We start from the raw sequence: 18,109 nt of genomic DNA on the forward strand, positions 1-18,109 counted from the left end.
AGATTCTAAGGTCCAACTCACAAGCCAACTATTTCTTTTTTCCATTATCCTTGTCTTAAGTCCAAAATGTTTGACTAAGTAAGGCATATCTGGTAAATCTAAACCTTTCATTGGTAGCTTTTTCATACTGAAAAAATCTGGGCCTTGTTTCTAATCTGAATCAGTTTAGTTATAACTTCCAGTTATGGGCTCTTGTCATTTCTTGACTAGAATAATGAGCACTTTTCTGCCTCCAGAGCCTCTTGTCCTCTGTAATCAGTTACCCTTCCAACCTTCCTAACATACCATACAACTCAGAAACCTCTAGTTTTTCACTGTAAAATGCTTTTCCTGGCACAGATATTTTGTGTGGCAATTCTCAGCATCTATTCCAAGTTATTTTTAGCTTTGCAAAATGTGGCCACCAGACCCCTACAAATTTTTTCTAGTACTGGTCTCCTTAATTCTGCATACAAGGGCATCCTGAAATGTGTACAGAGAAAACATTCTGCAGTTATTAGTCACATAAGTAACCTTCACACATGGAAGTCATCTCACTGAAGCCAGGAGGTTTCATAAATAAATATTACTCCTGTAAGTAAAGGTTGTAGGAAGGAGTGCTTTTTAGGAACTCTTCTTAGGACATCTTTCATTCCTAGGAAATGGAAGATTGACTGAAAAAAAAAATCTGAAGGCCTTACTTTGGAGGTGCAAGAATCTCTTCCAAGAATTCCTCAATCTTGTTAACATCTGTCTTGACTTCTCCATTGAATGTCAGGAAAGGTGGGTGGGTCCCAGGAGCCAGATTGTGCAGGTCAGCTGGCTTTCTGCAAGCAATGAAAAAAGTCATGAAATCACTAATCTTTATGGTGGGGTAGCTGCACAGATATTTATAGTTCCTACAAAATCAGTCTGCCTTTTTTTTTTCCTCTCCTGTAATTTGTGGTTGGAAGACTTTGAAACTACCCCAAGCACCCTGTTTAATATAAAAACATTCCACAAGTGAGAAAAAAAAAAAAAAAAAAAAGAAAAGAAAAGAAAACAACAACCTAACCTGAATCCCAGCTATTTTGTTGTGTACCACCGGATCTCTAGGCCAGATAAAAATCTGATTTAACTTGGAGGGGTCTTTCTATAGTGCAAACACTGGGTCATACACCTATTTTTAATTAAACTGAAGAATTTTTACCTTTTTAGATCAACTGTGGTGACATTGAACACAACTCCTTTGAGCCACAGGATCATGAAGAGACGCTGGGAGAATGGGCAGTTCCCAATGCTTTCTCCATCTATACCAGCCTGGGGGACAGGAAGAGAGGAAAAATGGATTTAACACTTGTTACTCATGCACCTCCCTCAAGATGGAAAATTGGATGGTGAAAGAAAAATAAGCATTTTAAAAATAACCAGCAGTGCTTGTTATTTAATATAGTTTATCATCAACACAAGAAGGGAGTTATTGGATGATTCAGCCTTTGTCAGGAGCTCAAGGATGAAACATGGAGCCTCTCCTGAGGACATCTCCCAGGAGATGTGTCCCTTGCTGATGGCAAACAACATCCAGGGTGTTCTTTCAACTACTCTCATCCCTACAGGACTGTGTGCCTCATGGACAGGATGGACAAACTCAGGACCTGATTTCTGCTTTATTTAACTCTGTAGACTGCAGTTTATATCCATTCAATATCTGCTTCACTGTTTTACTATCTAAAACGTGTACTCTAGAGTTAAACCTAAAAACTCTGGACATTGACTTGTTCTTGTTCACATCAACAGCTGCCCCAGACACCAACAGCCAGATCCAGACAGAAATCTCCATTTGAATCCTCCTGAGGTTCAAGGCAGTTTTCAGCCACCACATTCAGGCTGTTCCTATCTCTAGTATCTAATGAGTTGCCTACAAACCACTACACAACAATACAAAACTGCTAGTGTTAGCATTGAGGAACAGCCTATTTTTTTCCCTCTAAACATTTATGGTCCTTAGCCATGCAAATTCTAACTGTGGGCCATGGAGGGATACAAATAACACCAGCTGAACTGAGCCAAAGCTGCGGCCAAGGACAACATCCTTTTACAATAATTATGCTTGTGGCCAAAGCTTTCAGGACGATAATTGTTTTGATAGATTTCCATTTTAATTTGTGGTACCATTGTGTTTAAAAGATTCTCATAATCCTGGTGAAGCAACTAACCTTCCGTTGCTGACCCACATGGATTGCATAACTGTATTTTAGGCACAGTGTGTGTCCGAAAACGGCTGATGAAAGAGCTAAGCAAATAAATGCCCTTTTCCTTTGGAGACAATATTATATTACTCTGTTGGCTCTCATAAATTTTCTCTTATTAATATTCTAGCTGTGAGGTAGCATTTCTCTCTTAAAGAATGAATCCCTTCTAATTACTGCAGCTCTGTGAAACATCCCCAGCAGAACTAGAAACTCTTTGAGGTATGTCCAGTTGGTACAAATTCAGACCCTGCCTGTGAAATTTCCAGCTAAAAGATTTTCTGGTGGGCATCAAGAATCTTTCTCATGTCTTGATTGCAACTTCTGATGATTCCGGGTTTAAAAACAAATTCCACATTTCCTGCCACCAAACTATGGGGAGAGTGTGAATTCAAGGCTTGGAGACAACCTGTCACAAAGTTCAAATCTGTGTAAAGAGTTTTGATTTGTATTCACTTTTGGTTTCAAGCACTTAGACTGTACTTGGATATAGGGGGGAGCAGTCTGGCTGCAGTCTTACTTGAAATTATGGATCTGCAATATGTCTGGCACATTGCATATGCAAGGATCAACAAACAATGTGGGTGAAAGAGTGGTAGGGCATGAGGATGAGCAAGAGAGGATATATTTCCCATCTGCCTGAGGTATGAGTAGCCTAGTTTTGCAAAATTTCATGTATTTAATCAACAGCTCTGTTCTGCAAATTTCATGGCAACAGCAACAATGTCACCATGGGAATGCCAGGCACCACCATACTGCATGCCATAATTACTGTAAAGTCACATTTTCTGATTTGGATTTAGCTTTTTAAACCATTGCCAAGAGTTTTTGACTTCTTACCCTTCCTGAAAAGAGGTAAATGATATGGGAGAAAACAGCAACAGACACCAAACTTTCCCTTGACTTTTTCACCATCTTAGTCATAAACCATAATTTCATCTTTTTCAGGAAAGACACAGGAACACAATTTCTCTGCTCTCTCCATTATTCTCATGCAAAAATTAAGGGTTACCCAGACCTGCATCTTCTTAGACATTCTCTGTCCTTCAAGGTACTGGTGGAAAACCATCTCCAGACCAGAGGACTAAAGGAGGGACAGAGCAGCTGAATCACACAATCACAGAATCAGCTGAATCACACAATCATAGAATCAGCTTAATTACACAATCATAGAATCACTGAATAGCTGAAGCACTGAATGAATCATCTGAATCTGCTGAGTTGGAAGGATCACTGAGTCCAACTCTTAGCAAAGGACACCCCCATGTGCCTGGAAATATGATAATGACAAGAAAGAAACAGAAGTGATGGATGGTGTGTGGGGCTAAGGGATGTAGAATTCATAGGGAAAAGGAAGAAGATGTGACATCTGGAAGAAAAATGATTGACTTGATGATCAAATATAAATTTAATTGGGTAGGTCAAACAATGCTTCCAACAGTTCCAAACAGCCAAAATTCCTTCTCAACACTTCCAAAGCAATGGGAAACATTTATTTCTAGAGACACATTGAGAATAGGCAGAGGAAATTCCAAAAACAAAAGATAAACTGAAGAAAAAGTATGGTATGATCTGTGTTCAAAGCTCTGGGATCTGGAAGCCAGGCTCATGATTTGGGTGGAGACTGACTCATGGGTTTTGATCTCATGTGACTGGCATAACTGAAAATGCTTCCACAAATCACAAGGCCAACTGGTGACAGAGGAGAGAACAAAATCAAAATCTCCCCAGCAACACAATTTATCCATTACATTCAGCTCTTTTTCTTTGGAAATTACAGGCAAGGCTCTGTCAGTTTTGTGAATCCTTTCTCATTGCTTCTAACAGCAGCCAGTAATTCAATGTTCAGCACTCAGAAAGAGCAAAACCTTAGTAGGTAACAACTTCAAAGGCTTATCAGTGTTTTGAGATCCTTTGTGAAATCTATTAACTACCAGGAGGAGATGAGAAAGAAGAGAAAACTTCCTAGGCTTAGTCACTCTGAGCTTCAAAGACAAAGAGCTTTCTTAAAGCACCCCAGTAGTGCCTAAATACAAACCTGTTATAAATCTGTCCAAGAGTAAGGGCTCAGAAAGGCAGGAATTAAATAATACCTTCATCAAGATCAAGAACTCAAGCAGTGGATGGAAAGAAAAGAACAACTAATTGACAAAATGGAGAACCACCATTTATTCCTGCTGTTCTTCACAAAAGCTTTCTCATGCAGCTTCCCTGAAACACAGTAAAAGTGATGAAGCACTTATAAAACCCAGCAAGCTGGTGACATTTGCACTCTCCCTGCCAGTAATATTGGATATTTCTGATATAATGATTGCAACTAGTACTGACAATTCTGAATAAATGATTGCAGCTAGGGACAGACTTGAGGCTTTGTGGGCACTAGGATAAAGGAGAGAGAGTTGTTAAAGTGCACTCCCAACTGAGAGGAGCCTCACTCAAAAAGGCAAATTTCCATAGGGACTGTGGAAAAGTATAATAGATTTGAGCATTTGCTGGGTGAGACTCTCTGGCTAATCACTACTCAACCCACTAAAGTTTAACTTAGGTGCCCAAGGGAAGGTCTCCAGTGTGGGCAAGACCAAGATGTACATCTGAAAGATTAATCTGTTCACCTTTCACTTTGACTGAATCCACTGAGTGTCTTTCTTTGAAGTGGGATGAATGTGGACCCCAGCAATAGAAAAGTCTGAAGCTTTAGAAAATAGAAAAGTCTGGTGGAGCCAGAATTTCTATGGACTTTAGTTTCTCTATCTTGGAAACAGCACTTTCTGCTCCCATTGCTTCCCACAAACATAATTTTATTAGTTTACCTACTCAAAAAGCACTCTTTCCTACTTAGTCTCCAGCTGTTTCTGTCCTTCACACCAAGCAATGCAAGGTCCTGCCCTGGAACTCAGTAAATCACATCAGGAAAAGCAGACTGTCAGACCAGCTGCTTCCCTCTGTCTGAGTAATGGCAAGAATGAACAATATGTTCTCCTTTATTAATTATAAGGTGCTCCTCCTTAAATAGTTCAGCTATTTTTAGTGAATTAATTAAATCTTAAGGACATTTAGCATGTGGGGGGCTGAACAAACATATTATCAATTAACAAAATTTAGGTGGTTTTGGGAGGCAGAAAAATAGTCTCAGTGATTTTATGAACTTGTGTCAAGTGTTTTTGTGAAGTCATGGCAGTATCAAAAGCCTCCAACCACTGCAAAGCACAGCTGAAAAACTTGAACAAGGTGCTCTTCTCAAGTTCAAGTTAATACTTTGCTATAAATGAAATAACTGGAATAAATTTCCTCACATATTCCAAAAATACTCAAACTGGTACATGCACAGGGACTGCAATACACACAGACAACTGTATATTATTTTAACTAACCTTAAGTGAGGAAAAAAAGACAAGTTCCATTTTGTCCCAAAATACTGAACTTTAAAGAAATACACCATCATTAATAATGACTAAGCATCTAGCTTTAAAATGGCAGCACTGGAAAGAATTGCATATGGCAAAGCACTGTGGTTTTCCAGGGAAATACTGTATTTGGGTTTACCTATCCTCCTCCTACTTTCATTTTTCACTGCACTGAGGTCACTCTGCACATGATCCAGGGTCTGTTAGACTTTGGGGCAAAGCAAGGAGATACTTTTGATGACATTAAACACATTTCTTTTTCTAAAGCATTTTAACAGATTAACAAAAACAAGCAGGCTAATTCACCTCAATGTTTCTCAGTAAGGATTAAGGAGGGATTTGATTTCATCATCCCTACAATCAAACTCAAGGCTCACATTACACGTGGTTACACCCTCTCTGTTTTAAAACTGGGAAAGCTCCTGCCTTTTGACACTTACTCTCCTTACGCTCAGAACCCAAAGGGGAAGTGAAAATCCCATTGGAAACGCAAAGTAGGCCAGGAAATATCCTATTTATTGTGCTATTAAGAAAAAAAGAGTCTGTCTTAGTAATTATACCACACACACAATAGCACAAATCTCCATTGTAGGGAAAAACCGTGGGTTGCAACATGGGATCAGACATGCCAAGGTATTGCTTTAGTAAGGGTTATTTTATTTTTTTTCCATTTTCTTGTCTTTTTTTTCTTTCCCAGCTTCTCATCCAAATGCAAAAGCCAGTGAGTTTTTGGAGTGCCACCAACCAAGAGGCAAGCTAAGAACTGAACATTCATAGAGCAGCACTGGTAGGTCTTAAGTAAAAAGTAAATCTTGTCTCACAAGCCCTGTGTACCACAGGACAGACTTGTTGACTGTGGCTCTGGTTCAGGAAAGCATTTAAGCATGTGCTGAAATACATCCCAATTCAGAGGAAGTATATGCTTGACTTTAAGCATGTTCTTAAGTCCTGTTCATTTCAATAGGACTTAAGCACATACTTAAGTACTTTCCTGAACAGGGGCCTATAAAAACAATAATAAATTTGCTATGCAGCATTTCAACTTTATTGGACTTTTCCTGAGATTTCATTTTGCTAGGAGAAGCTGTGGGCAGCAGACTTCCAAGGGAGGGTAGTTCTTAAGCACACACACATGGAATTGGACCATGTGCATATATGTCAAACAAAAATAGAGCATTTGCCTGAAGGACTGTCAGGGTAGTAACAAAACAAAAAGGAAGTGGTGAGACTCTTTAGCCAGCTCTGCAAAAGCCAGCCAAAATGCTGTCCAAGTCTGGCATTACATACAGGCATTTATTTAAATGCACATAAGCTGAACTGGTGTGTGCTGCTGGCCAATTTGAGGGGAGCTGGCTTCTCACACTGGGCTCCAAGCAGCTGAGCAGCATGTCAGCAGGGCTGAGACCTCCAAGGAGCTGTCACTGCACTCTCCCATCTCTGCAGCTTTGCAAGAGATGCATTTGTACTCTTGAGACATTCAGGACTTTCAGGAGATGGAACTGCAGGTTGGAGACCCCATGGGCATCATGCAGTTAGGACACGACAATTATTTACAGGTTTGGTAAATCATGACTTTTTCAACTTTTTATATCCACACGAGGGGCAGCATGGTCAGGAAGGGATCAGTCCTATCAGCTGGCTTCTTCCAGAGAATCTTTTCATGATGGATTAGGATATTCACAGTGAAAGATCAGATTCATCAGCTGAGGTCCTGGTAGCAGAACATCTGCATGCACAGGGATCAACCAGCACAAACAGGTCTCAGTTACCCCAAGGGCTTTGTTGGAGCCACTGGCCACTGGATTTGCTCTTGCATGAAATAAGTTTGTCTCTGAAATAAACCTTGTGATGTCTGAGAACTCCAGTAAGTCATGTGTAGTTTAGATTAAGAAAACTAGAGACTAGACATGGGTGAACAGTTGATCACATGGAAAGGATTCCATGCTGTTCCATCACCTCTTCTGCTTTATTCTAAAGTTCCATGACTTGAGAAGTATCAGTAGAGTAGAAGAGCACAGACTGGTCTGACACCCTAGAACATGATATTATTTTCATTTCATTTATATTTGTAGATCTGTTACTTAGCTATGTATGTGGTCAACCTAATGAGAATTTAATATTAGATAACCAGAGGTAGTGAGAACTAAAGCAAAACTTCCTATACCAAATACATACAAACATCTACATACAAAATATATATATAAATATATATATAAAGTTTGGTAACTTTTTTTTTTTCTCCAAGAGACCATATTCCAGCCTGCTCTGCTGTGAGGAACTTCTGAACATCAAGACTGACTTTCACAGGGTGATGTATAAGGGAAAAGCCCCCAGAAGAGTGAGAGTCATTAAGTAACACCAGCAGTACTGTAGGCAGAAATCACACAGAGCATGTATTTACATTCTTTTAATGTCAGCATAATATAAGCTAAAGGATGGATGCTAAATGCAGGCTGACATTTTCAGTGTGGCTAACAGTTTTAGATCTTGTGAGACAATTTGAAGGCAGCTGACTTCTCACAAGTATCAACTCTCTACATTTGGCAAATCATGCCACAAGCCACCCAAAATGAAAAGCTGATTTTAAAAGCCTCAGCAAGGGGGAAGTATCACTGACTGTAAGTTTCTTAACTAGACAGAAAATTCAGTGTGCAAAAATGAAATCTCTTTATTAAATAAAATATTCTTTGAGGAGCTCACCTGGAATTTGACAATTACCTGACAGAGATGCAAGAAAGCTTTGACCATGTCACCCTGGGGAATACACCTGGAGCTGTGGTCTTTGGCCAGCCCCCAAGGACAGGCAGGGAGCTGGGACCACACAAAGCTGGGGGTCACAACATGCAGCTCAGCAGGACTCTCAGGGCTCCAGCTGCCCAGCAGCCCACCCAGCAGCCAAAATTTCCTTTCAAATTACTATTTCAGTTTCCCTCCTTACAGAAAACACACCACGGCCTCTATTCATTAATGCTGTGAATGTTTTAAAATTGGATTTTTAGACTTAATGTGATTTAGAGCAAAATCTTGTAATTCTTCATAACCAAAAATTGCCATTTTCATCATAGCTCTTGATAGCAGATTGTTCACAAAGTTCCTGTGTTTTGGAGCATAGTAGACTGAAAATACAGGTGTGTCATTCTTGGCTTGATGGACAAATAGCAATAATCCTTTACACTTCTTCCTGAGCCTTTTCCAATCTAATGCAGCAACACTGCTCCCATCACTCACCAGGATCCTGGCACAGGGTCCTGGGTACCCACATCAGCCAGTGGATACAACCTCAGAGAAGAGCTTTTAAAAGCTTTGCTTTTTGAGGACCCATCAATAATTTACTGTGAGTGAGACAGCACAGGAACATGAAAATAACTCAAGAAATGTCAGAGATGTAAGTTTAAACATACAGAAAGATAGCAGAACAAATGAGTAACAGTAACTCAAAAGTGAATATGGAAATCTAAAATTGATAAGAAAAGAAAATATGGACATATCAGGAATAAATAATATTAATTAACCCAAGTAAATTTTGTTCTCTGCCAGGTTTCCCAGTACCTTGGGTAGGAAAGAAGCAGCAGGTACCTAGAGCTGATCTCTGTAAGGTTTATGACATCAGATCCAGACCATATTTTCACTAACAAAATAGAGAAACAAGACCTGCATGAAACCTCTGCAAAGTGTTTGTAAGAGTAGTTGAAAAAATACTTAATAGAACAGCAATAATCAAGATTTTTGTTAGTGCATAAACACATAACAAATAGAGGTACCACAAAGGTCTGTGACAAGATGAATCATATTTAATGCTTCCATTAGAAAAATAGAGGAAGGAACAGAAAGAACTTTACAAAATTTCCTGACAACAACAAGCACAGAGAGAGTTACTGGGATTTCCCAGGAGAGGAGCAGACTCAAAGTGAAGCTAAGAAGTTGGAACAAAATGTCTGAAATCACTTACATGAAATCCAGCAAAATAAACCTCAAGGTGTTAAGATGTGAGAAAAACAAAATGCAATGTACAAAAAGCAGGATGGGGAATGGCTGGTGAGGGCAAAGTGAAGGAGGCTTTACGTAAATCCCACTGTGAATCATCCGTGTGTGCTTCTACAGGAAACAGCAACAGGATAATGAGATGTGCACGTGTTGTTCTACTACAGCACAACAGTCCTCGAGCATGTACAAGACTGCTTCACAAAGAGGATGATGATCCATTGTTGCTCATGCCCACAGAGGATGGGATTAAGCATTTTGCTCAATTTGTAACAATAAAGATTTAGGAGGGAAAAAAAACAGTGTAATTATAGGACTAATGAGACACAAAGCAGATTTTCTAAGGAGGTTGTGTAATCTTCATCTAGTGGAGGCTTTGAAGAAATCAAAAGAAGTCAGTAAAACTGGTCCTGCTGCAGAGTGGAGAGGGGGCATAGGATGTTTTAAAAATCCTTTTTAACAGTATTTATTAGTGACTCCAACAATAAAGCTGCTCCTGCTGCCATTGCTGGATGCTTGGTGGCACAAACTTTTGCTTCCCTCCCACCTGCACAGGATGAAGTCTGGCCCCAGTGAAATCAATGGCAATTTTGCCCTTGACTTTGACAGGACCAGAATTTCACTGAGAGGTTTCATGGCCAGAGGGGACAATTATCATAATCCTTCCTGACCTTTTGCATCATACAAACATAGATTTCATTCAGCCTGTAGCCAACATCTTGTGGCTGAACTAGAACATATGTTTTGGAAGGGTTTTTGGAAGAGGCAGATGCCTCACATAGAGTGGTAGCAAAATCCCCTCTAGTGTTGCCTGTTTGCATTGCAGGGAGCAGCTCTAGCTCCCAGGGAAATCAACATCCCATTTCTGGGGTTTTCCAAAAGGTACCTGACTTGTCACATCACTCATACATGAAATCTTGTTTCCTTATCTCTCAGTTGCATTCATGCACGTGGGTTCAAGTACTGGAAGGAACCTTAGTGTCAGGATTTGGGGAGTCAGTATTTAGAGCAGTATTTAGAAAATTGTCACTTTTAGTAAAATTCAGTAGAGATGCTGAAGCATCAGCTACTGTTGGTTGTTTTGGATGCAATGGTGTATCTCATAGGAAAAAGGACTGTGAAAAACAAAATTACAAAAAAATACTTTTATTAAGACAAATAAACTTAGAATCATAGTGGTTCTGGTTGGAAGGGACCTTAAAGATCATCCAGTTCCAATCTCCCTCCCATGGGCTGGGACACCTTCCACTATCCCAGGCTGCTCCAAGCCCCATCCAACCTGGCCTTGGACACTTCCAGGGATGAGGCAGCCACAGCTTCTCTGGGCAACCTGTGCCAGGATCTCAACAGCCTCTCAAGGAAGAATTTCTTCCCATATCCAATCTAAACTTGCTCTCTTTCAGTTTAAAGCCATTCCTCCTGGCCCTGTCACTCCAGCTCTTGTAAATATTTTCTCTCCATCTTTCTCCTTGGCTCCCTTCATGTACTGGAAGGATCTTGTCCTGCAAGATATTGATGCCACAGTGCCTGTTCATGCTCTGCATATCCCTAATGCAGCTCCTTCATCTTGGAAGCTTAACCCTGCAGGATCTTAAGTGCCACACCCATTAATGTGTTATATTCCAATGGAGTAGGTGATGGATGCCCCATCCCTGGGAATATTCAAGGTTCAGGCTGGGCAAGGCTCTCAGCAAACTGATCTCAACATGCTCCTGATTACTGCAGGGGAATCAGACTAGATGACCTTTAAAATGTCCCTTCCAAATAAAAATATTCTATGATTCAGTGATAATGGACCTTATCTAGTTCAGTAACAGTCAGTATTCACACAAAGTATTCCCATTAAATTTTCCACTGACTTCAGTGAAAGCAGAGTCATACTTTGGATTCACTAGTTTCTTCCTAATAAATGATTAAAAACACAAGTGCTCTGAATAAAGAATTTGTGAATAACTCTTATTTAGCTATTCACAAAGCAGTAATTTTAATACTTTCAGATACTGATGATTCTATGTCCTGAAAGCTAATTAGATACAAAAAAAAAAAAAGAAATCCCCCTGGGGAAGCTGCAGAAAATAAAATGAGAGATAGATCAGTGTCAAAAGGCATCATAGGCAATGCAAATTCAAGCCAAATTATTCTGTTTCTAGTGGAGATCAGGTGCAAATACAGAAGTTTCTCCAAAACAAGACCTGTGCAGAGTTCCCATTACAGTACCAGAATCCTGAATGCAGTTTCCTTGTAAGAATTAAATCTGGCACATCTGGAATTTGGATTTCTGCTAAAAATCTCTGAGCCAGGGGTAGTAATCTGGCCACACAGCATATTCTGCAAATGTTGGAGAACAGCAGCCAAATTTCCATGCCTCCAAGCAGCATATCAAACTAACAAATAATAAGAGCAGCCAGGTGCTGAAAGTCAACGCTGAACTCGAAATAAGATCCAGGGCTGAATTATTTATTGAAATTCCATGACTTTATTTGCAGTCTCAGAAAAGAGAGTCACTTGCAGGCACTGCAAATAAAAGTCTGGGGGGTGGGTGCTGCTGATAAGGCATTTACCACATCAGCTGATCCCATAAAGGGTCCTGGGGGGGGTCTCATAATCACAAAATACTGTTCCTCAGTGACTTGGAATGGGTTAAAAGAGCAACTGGCAGCCCCCAGGAGGTGTCCCAGAGTGGGCAGGACCTGGCCCTCTCTCCTCCTGCATCTCCAAAGTTCACAGCCCTGCAGAGGGCAGGGGAAGCTCCATTCTGAGATGAGATCAGTGTTTCTGACTTCCACCAAAAGCAGATTAAGCTGAGCTGCAAAGGACCAGCAAACCACAAGCCCAAACCAGTCTTTGGTTTGATGTTTGCACCTCTGTGTGACTCCCAAGTGCAACCCACAATCACTCCAATAAACTCATTGTCAATACAATATTACTGGTATTTGGACCAAGCCTTAATACCCTGAGAATAAAAATGCCTCATAAATACATTTTTTGGTTTACAGCTACTTAGAGAGAAATAATTACAGAGATCAGTATACTTTTAATATTTTCTTTCTTGCTGTATTTGTTCATCTGATCATCTACACAGATGGCATATTTAGCCATTAGAGGGGTGTTGCACTACAAGACAGTCTTTTCTGATGCCACTCCCCTGAATATTTCATTAAACAAGACACAGAAAACAAGTTCTGAGTTTATAAATGGAAATACCTGCAGTGAAAGCAAGAGTCTAAGACATAAACACAAACAGCAAATAAATAGTTCTTTGGGACTCACCAAAAAGCAAAACAATTTGTGTGTTCAAAATCAAATTATGGAGAAAATAAACAGTGATGCTTTCCAAAAGCTACTGAGAAGTTTTGAATAAGTGTATCAGTAAAAATGAAATTTACCTTTTTTTTTTTTTTTTTTTTTTTTTTCCCAGTCTGGGCTTTTGAATTTAATATAGGATAAATATTGTAAGCAGAAAAAACGAGATCAATGAGAGGAGTCTGGAACACAGTTCTTGTTTGCTCAGTATCCCAATGCAGGATGATTTCTTAAATTCCTTTGGCTGTATTGTTTGGGCCAGTTTGAAATGCTTTAAAAACTTTCCATTGGAAACAGTTTTGATAATTTTCTCAAAACAAATTTTGACCTGATGCTCAGACTGAATTTTCTCTGATTTTATTTTATCCTGTTTTACAGCATGGAAAAAAAAAAACAACCAAAAACAAGAAAAAACCCAAAAACAAAAAAAAACCCCCAAACCAAAACTTAGTTAAGTTTAATTCAATGCCATTAATTAAAATAATCAATTATTCTTTCCCTAGCACCTCTTCACCTCTTCCTGTCCTTTTGTTTCTGGATTCCTTGATCATGCTGTCAAATCAAAATATATATATATTTTTTTTTTTTATTATCACTCCCAGGTCCCTCATGCTCCAAGTAGAGCACCCTCCAAAAAGAGCAGCAGTGAGTCCAGCATGGCTGCACAGCAAAACTCTTCTCCAGCCTGTTCTTTCCTTTCACAGCTTTCTCAGAAGCAACCAGCAGCCTTCTCCCTAAAGTGCCTCTTGCTCTCACTCTTCCCCCCACATGAAAATAATCACTTTGTTGATTTAATTCCATTTTATGCCCCTCCTCTTTCAGCCCCATTTCCTGGCTTCACCACTGTTCTGGTGACAGCAACCCTGAGATCCTTCCCCTGGCTCCCCACTCTGCTGCTCTGTCACCCAGGTGCTTTATTCAGATTAAACAAATCCTTTTTGATATGGTGGGAATGGAGTGTGACACAAGGCTCATGCCCTCTCAATCTCCTCACCCAGTTATGGTTAAATTCACAAGAAGGTGCCACCTTCTCTGGAGACAATCCAGGTTAATCAGGTAATTGAGAAACGAGCATTTGGCAAGAGAATTTCTGAACAATTTCTGTACATTTGTGTACAGCTGGGCCTAATTCCCTCAAGCACCTGAATAAGATCTGAAAAAAAAACACCTTTTTTTTTTTTAAATTTATTTTTATTTTAATAATTACTTACAAATCTCTCTAAAATTGAGATTTTTTTTCCCCTATTATTGTAAAATGCCAAGCGCACAGGGATGGTCTTCCAAAAATAACAAGTAAGAGAAATCCTATGATTTCACACCTCCAATGAAAAGCTAAGTATCTATTACTACAGAATCCCTCTTTCTGGCACCATGGCACAAGGTACTAATACTGCACTCTCCTTCAAAGATCCTGAATATGGCTTTAAATAAATGTTAAATAAATATTCAAATATTTTTAAATGAGTTTAGAAATTAATAATCCTTGGTGGTCAGATTGAAAGATATGTCATGGGATCAATTATAACTTTATCAAGTTTATATAACTTTATAAATATATATATAACTTTATATAAAATTATATAGCTTCTTCCAAGTTCCCAACTTGGCCACATCCTTCCCCAGCTCTTTGAGAAGCTGTCTAGAGTCAGCATTTTTAGGATTTCCTATTATTGCTGTGTCATCTCTTTTGAGATAAACTCTGAATCATGAAACCCTGGAGCAGAGATTATGCTCAGTGAGAGAACAAGGTGCTGCCACAAGCATAGGTCACGGGGCTGGTGCCAATGAGACAGCATGGACAGTGGATACTTCCCACTCTGAGACAAGTTTTCACCTGCCTTTATTAGAGACTGAACAGCAAAAAGACTTATGGAGTGTTTGGAGAAACATGTAATTGAAGATTTGTACATGTGAAACTGAAATATGTAATAGAAGATTGTGTTCATGCACTCTGAGGAGCTCCTTGTGGCTCCATCAGGCTGAGCACAGAGCACCTAATGCAGATAAAACATCATCTCAAGCAAGACCCAGCTCTAGGATTGGATCTAGGGCTTAACTGTGAGACTCAGGGATATTGTTTTTAAAAAAGAAAACAAAACCAAAAATTCAAATTTAGTGCATCTCAGTACAAGAAAGGGCAAAATAGTATTCTGTATCAAACTGCATGGGTGAGTCAACATTCAGAATGAAATGTGAAATAAAATGAACCAAATGCTGATTGAAGACTGAAAATAGACTTAACAATTAAGGGTATTTTTTGCACTGGATCCTCTTGGCATGTCCTGGGCATTTAAAATAACTAAGCACAGAAAAACAACTAAAACTGCCATTCTAAGAGAACCTAGAACCTGCAAGAATATTCCATGATTCAATCCCTCTTCACTCAGGAAGAGCTCTTTAAAAAAATACTATAAATAAAATAAACAAGCAAAACAGGTCTCCAGTTGTACACTGAATCAGCAGCAATGGCTCATCACAAAACACAGGGCAGTGAAAGAAAATAATTTCCCCCCATGATATGCATTTGCATCTGTTTGAAGTTGCCCATTCAGCAGCTAAAAGCAAAAGGAAAGCAGTAACACAACGTGCCTGTTGACCCACACAAATCGAGCCACAATCTAGAAAAACACTGGCAACAATAGCAACGATCTATCAGGGCTGGTTTCTCTGATTTCCACTTGTTTGGAACAATATACAGGTACAGGCATGCACCAGCACACAGAACAACAGCTACATGCCCTGGATGTCAAGGTTGAGGGTGTTTATTTGGGTGTTAAATGCTGTGAAGAGGACAAGCTTGGCAATCCATACAGAGAAGCACCAGCCCAACCTGAAAACTCATTAATAATTAGTATTTTGTCAGGAGTTAATCCATGATGACTGAGTAGCTTTTATAGTCACTCATATGTAGAAAGGGAAAACGGGAAATTTTACCTGGACTGTGTAGATATGAAAATGGATGTTGGGGCAAACATTTCATAGGGAATGAAGCTAAAGCAAAAGGCTGTGATGTGACTTAGACAATGACAGACAGAAAGGAATTCTGCTCTTGTATCTCCCAGTTTAGCTCTTCCTCATTTCATCTTCAAGGTCAGACCTGTACTGACACAGCACTCATCTGCCCAGCCTTTGGAGGCCCTTCCAAAGTCTGGCCCTTGCATAACCAGGTATGATAAGCATATGAGATAAGCAATCCCATATTTAAGCACCACCTGAATTAATCACATCCCATTATCACACCCAGGACACGCAAGCAGCCTCTCAGCACCATTTCTGTCAGACTGGCCTCAACCAAATTTGTGCTGCCATTCAGAGAAACAGAAAGCAAAGATTCCCTCTGTGCTTCAACCAAGCCCTGTTCTTGTCAAGCTCTCCTCCACAGCAATGCCCTGCTGGTTTGCAGATTTTCTGGCATGTTTATTCCTTTATTGTTCCTAACATTACAGCATACCTAGTCTCCATCTGAACCAGAGGCAGACAGGGCATGACTTCTTTGGTGCTTCTTTCCAACAGGTAACCACCTTTACAATTAATATTAAGTTCCTGATCTGACTACATTTGACCTTAACTATTGCACAGAGAAATTGGGAATTCTCCATCCCTGAAAGAGATCAAGGCCAGATCAGATGGGGCTTGAAGCAACCTGGACTAGTGGAAGGTGTTGCTGCCCATGGCAGAGGGATTAGAAGTAAACAGTCTATAATTCCATTCCAACTCAAACCATTCTGTGATTCTCTGTCTTGTTATACTTCTTACTACTGTACTAAAAAGACCCTGCAGATACATTTAATATTGCAGTCAAGTGATATTTCCTCTTTTAATTAAATGAGAAAGGCTGCCTTCAGGATGGCAATCTTAAATAATTTTTAAGCCTGAAAATTATTCTTCTCTACTTTTTTCCCAATGTCCTAACACACATAAACTCTCTGTGTTGCTTAAAACAGCCAATCAAAAGATAATCTGAACCTTGACCCCTCCCTACTAATAGCAGTGGCAAAGAAAGAAAGTTAAAATGCATGGCTGTGATTAGTATGATTTGTGTGTTTGTTATTGGGCTATTTACTGTGAATTACTAAGCCTGAGTGGCATATGAACACTAAATCAGTCATGCTAAGTGCTGTACAAAGAGCTATGAGTAAAGAACAGAGCACAGGGCTAAGGTGAAGTTCTTGCTGGCCCTCCTTGCACAAGGCTGTGGCTTCTCAGCTTCTGCCCCTGTAAAGTACTAACCATGTCTGCACAGTGCTTTGGAAATGCTATAAAAAGGCATCTGTATTTATTTTTTACCTCAGGGAATGGGTTTTGCAAAGAGATTGATGTTCAGAGGTGGCTGCCAAAGCACAGAGCAGCCTGCACAGCCTCCTTTGCAGAACTGGGATCTAAGGATGCTTAATTGTTATCAGCATCTAGGAAGTTTGGAGAAGTTTGAAGATAGAGAATTTCTAGTAAAACCCTGTGTTCTACTGCTGAGAATTAAAAATACAAAACCCAACACTTTCACAAAGCAATCCATCTTCTGAGCATTTAAAACTGATGCTACTCAGCTTTCAGATGTTTTCTGAGATGGAGAATACGAGGATTAGTTCATTATACTTTGAACTCCACTGTGAGCCTGCAGCAGCACAGTCTCTTTGGAGGTGATGAGCCCTTTTCCAAAAAGCAGAGCATTACACTTACATGTCTTTACCAGCAGCAGAAGTTAAAAAAAATTATATCTGCTTTGTCATCTTTTTGGTTAAGAGAAGCAGAAACTAAATACCTAAATCAAGCAGATTTCCTCTGTGCATAAACCCCATTCCCAGAATCATGAACAGGTTTTAACCTGAGATATTGGTGAATGGCAAATTGAGTCATTATACATTTTTCTGAGACCAGAGGAAACAAAAAAAAAACAATTGAAGAATTTTCTTCTTCAGAGAAGTTGTGGATGCTCCAGTCCTGGAAGTATTAAAGGTTAGGCTGGATGAGGCTCTGAGCCACCTGGTCTAGTGGAAGGTGCAGTTGCCCAAGGCAGGGGAGTGAGAATTACATGATTTTTAAGGTCCCTTCCAACCAAAACCATTCTATGAAATGCAAGAAAATCAACAGAAATAGTTAAGAAATGGCTTCCTTACAGCAGGATTTACATAAGGAAGGAAGGGGGAATTACTATTCCCATATAATATCCCTGCAAGTTTTATAGAATTTAAAGTAAATGAAAATCAGTTTCAGCTT

General features: G+C 39.6%; 1 protein-coding gene across 3 annotated transcripts in view; it reads right to left on the reverse strand.

Moving 5' to 3' along the window:
• Positions 1 to 18,109, reverse strand: part of CLIC5 (chloride intracellular channel 5) — a 71,726-nt gene that overhangs the window by 24,331 nt on the left and 29,286 nt on the right. For all 3 annotated transcript variants that reach the window (XM_079298420.1, XM_079298419.1, XM_079298421.1), the window contains 2 exons: positions 1,169 to 1,278; positions 681 to 806 (listed from right to left, as the gene is read on the reverse strand). In XM_079298420.1, the coding sequence (XP_079154546.1) occupies positions 681 to 806; positions 1,169 to 1,278 (236 nt within the window). The remainder of the gene's footprint in view (positions 1 to 680; positions 807 to 1,168; positions 1,279 to 18,109) is intronic.

This window comes from Erithacus rubecula, assembly GCF_903797595.1.
Source record: "Erithacus rubecula genome assembly, chromosome: 2".
Taxonomy (NCBI): Eukaryota; Metazoa; Chordata; class Aves; order Passeriformes; family Muscicapidae; genus Erithacus; species Erithacus rubecula.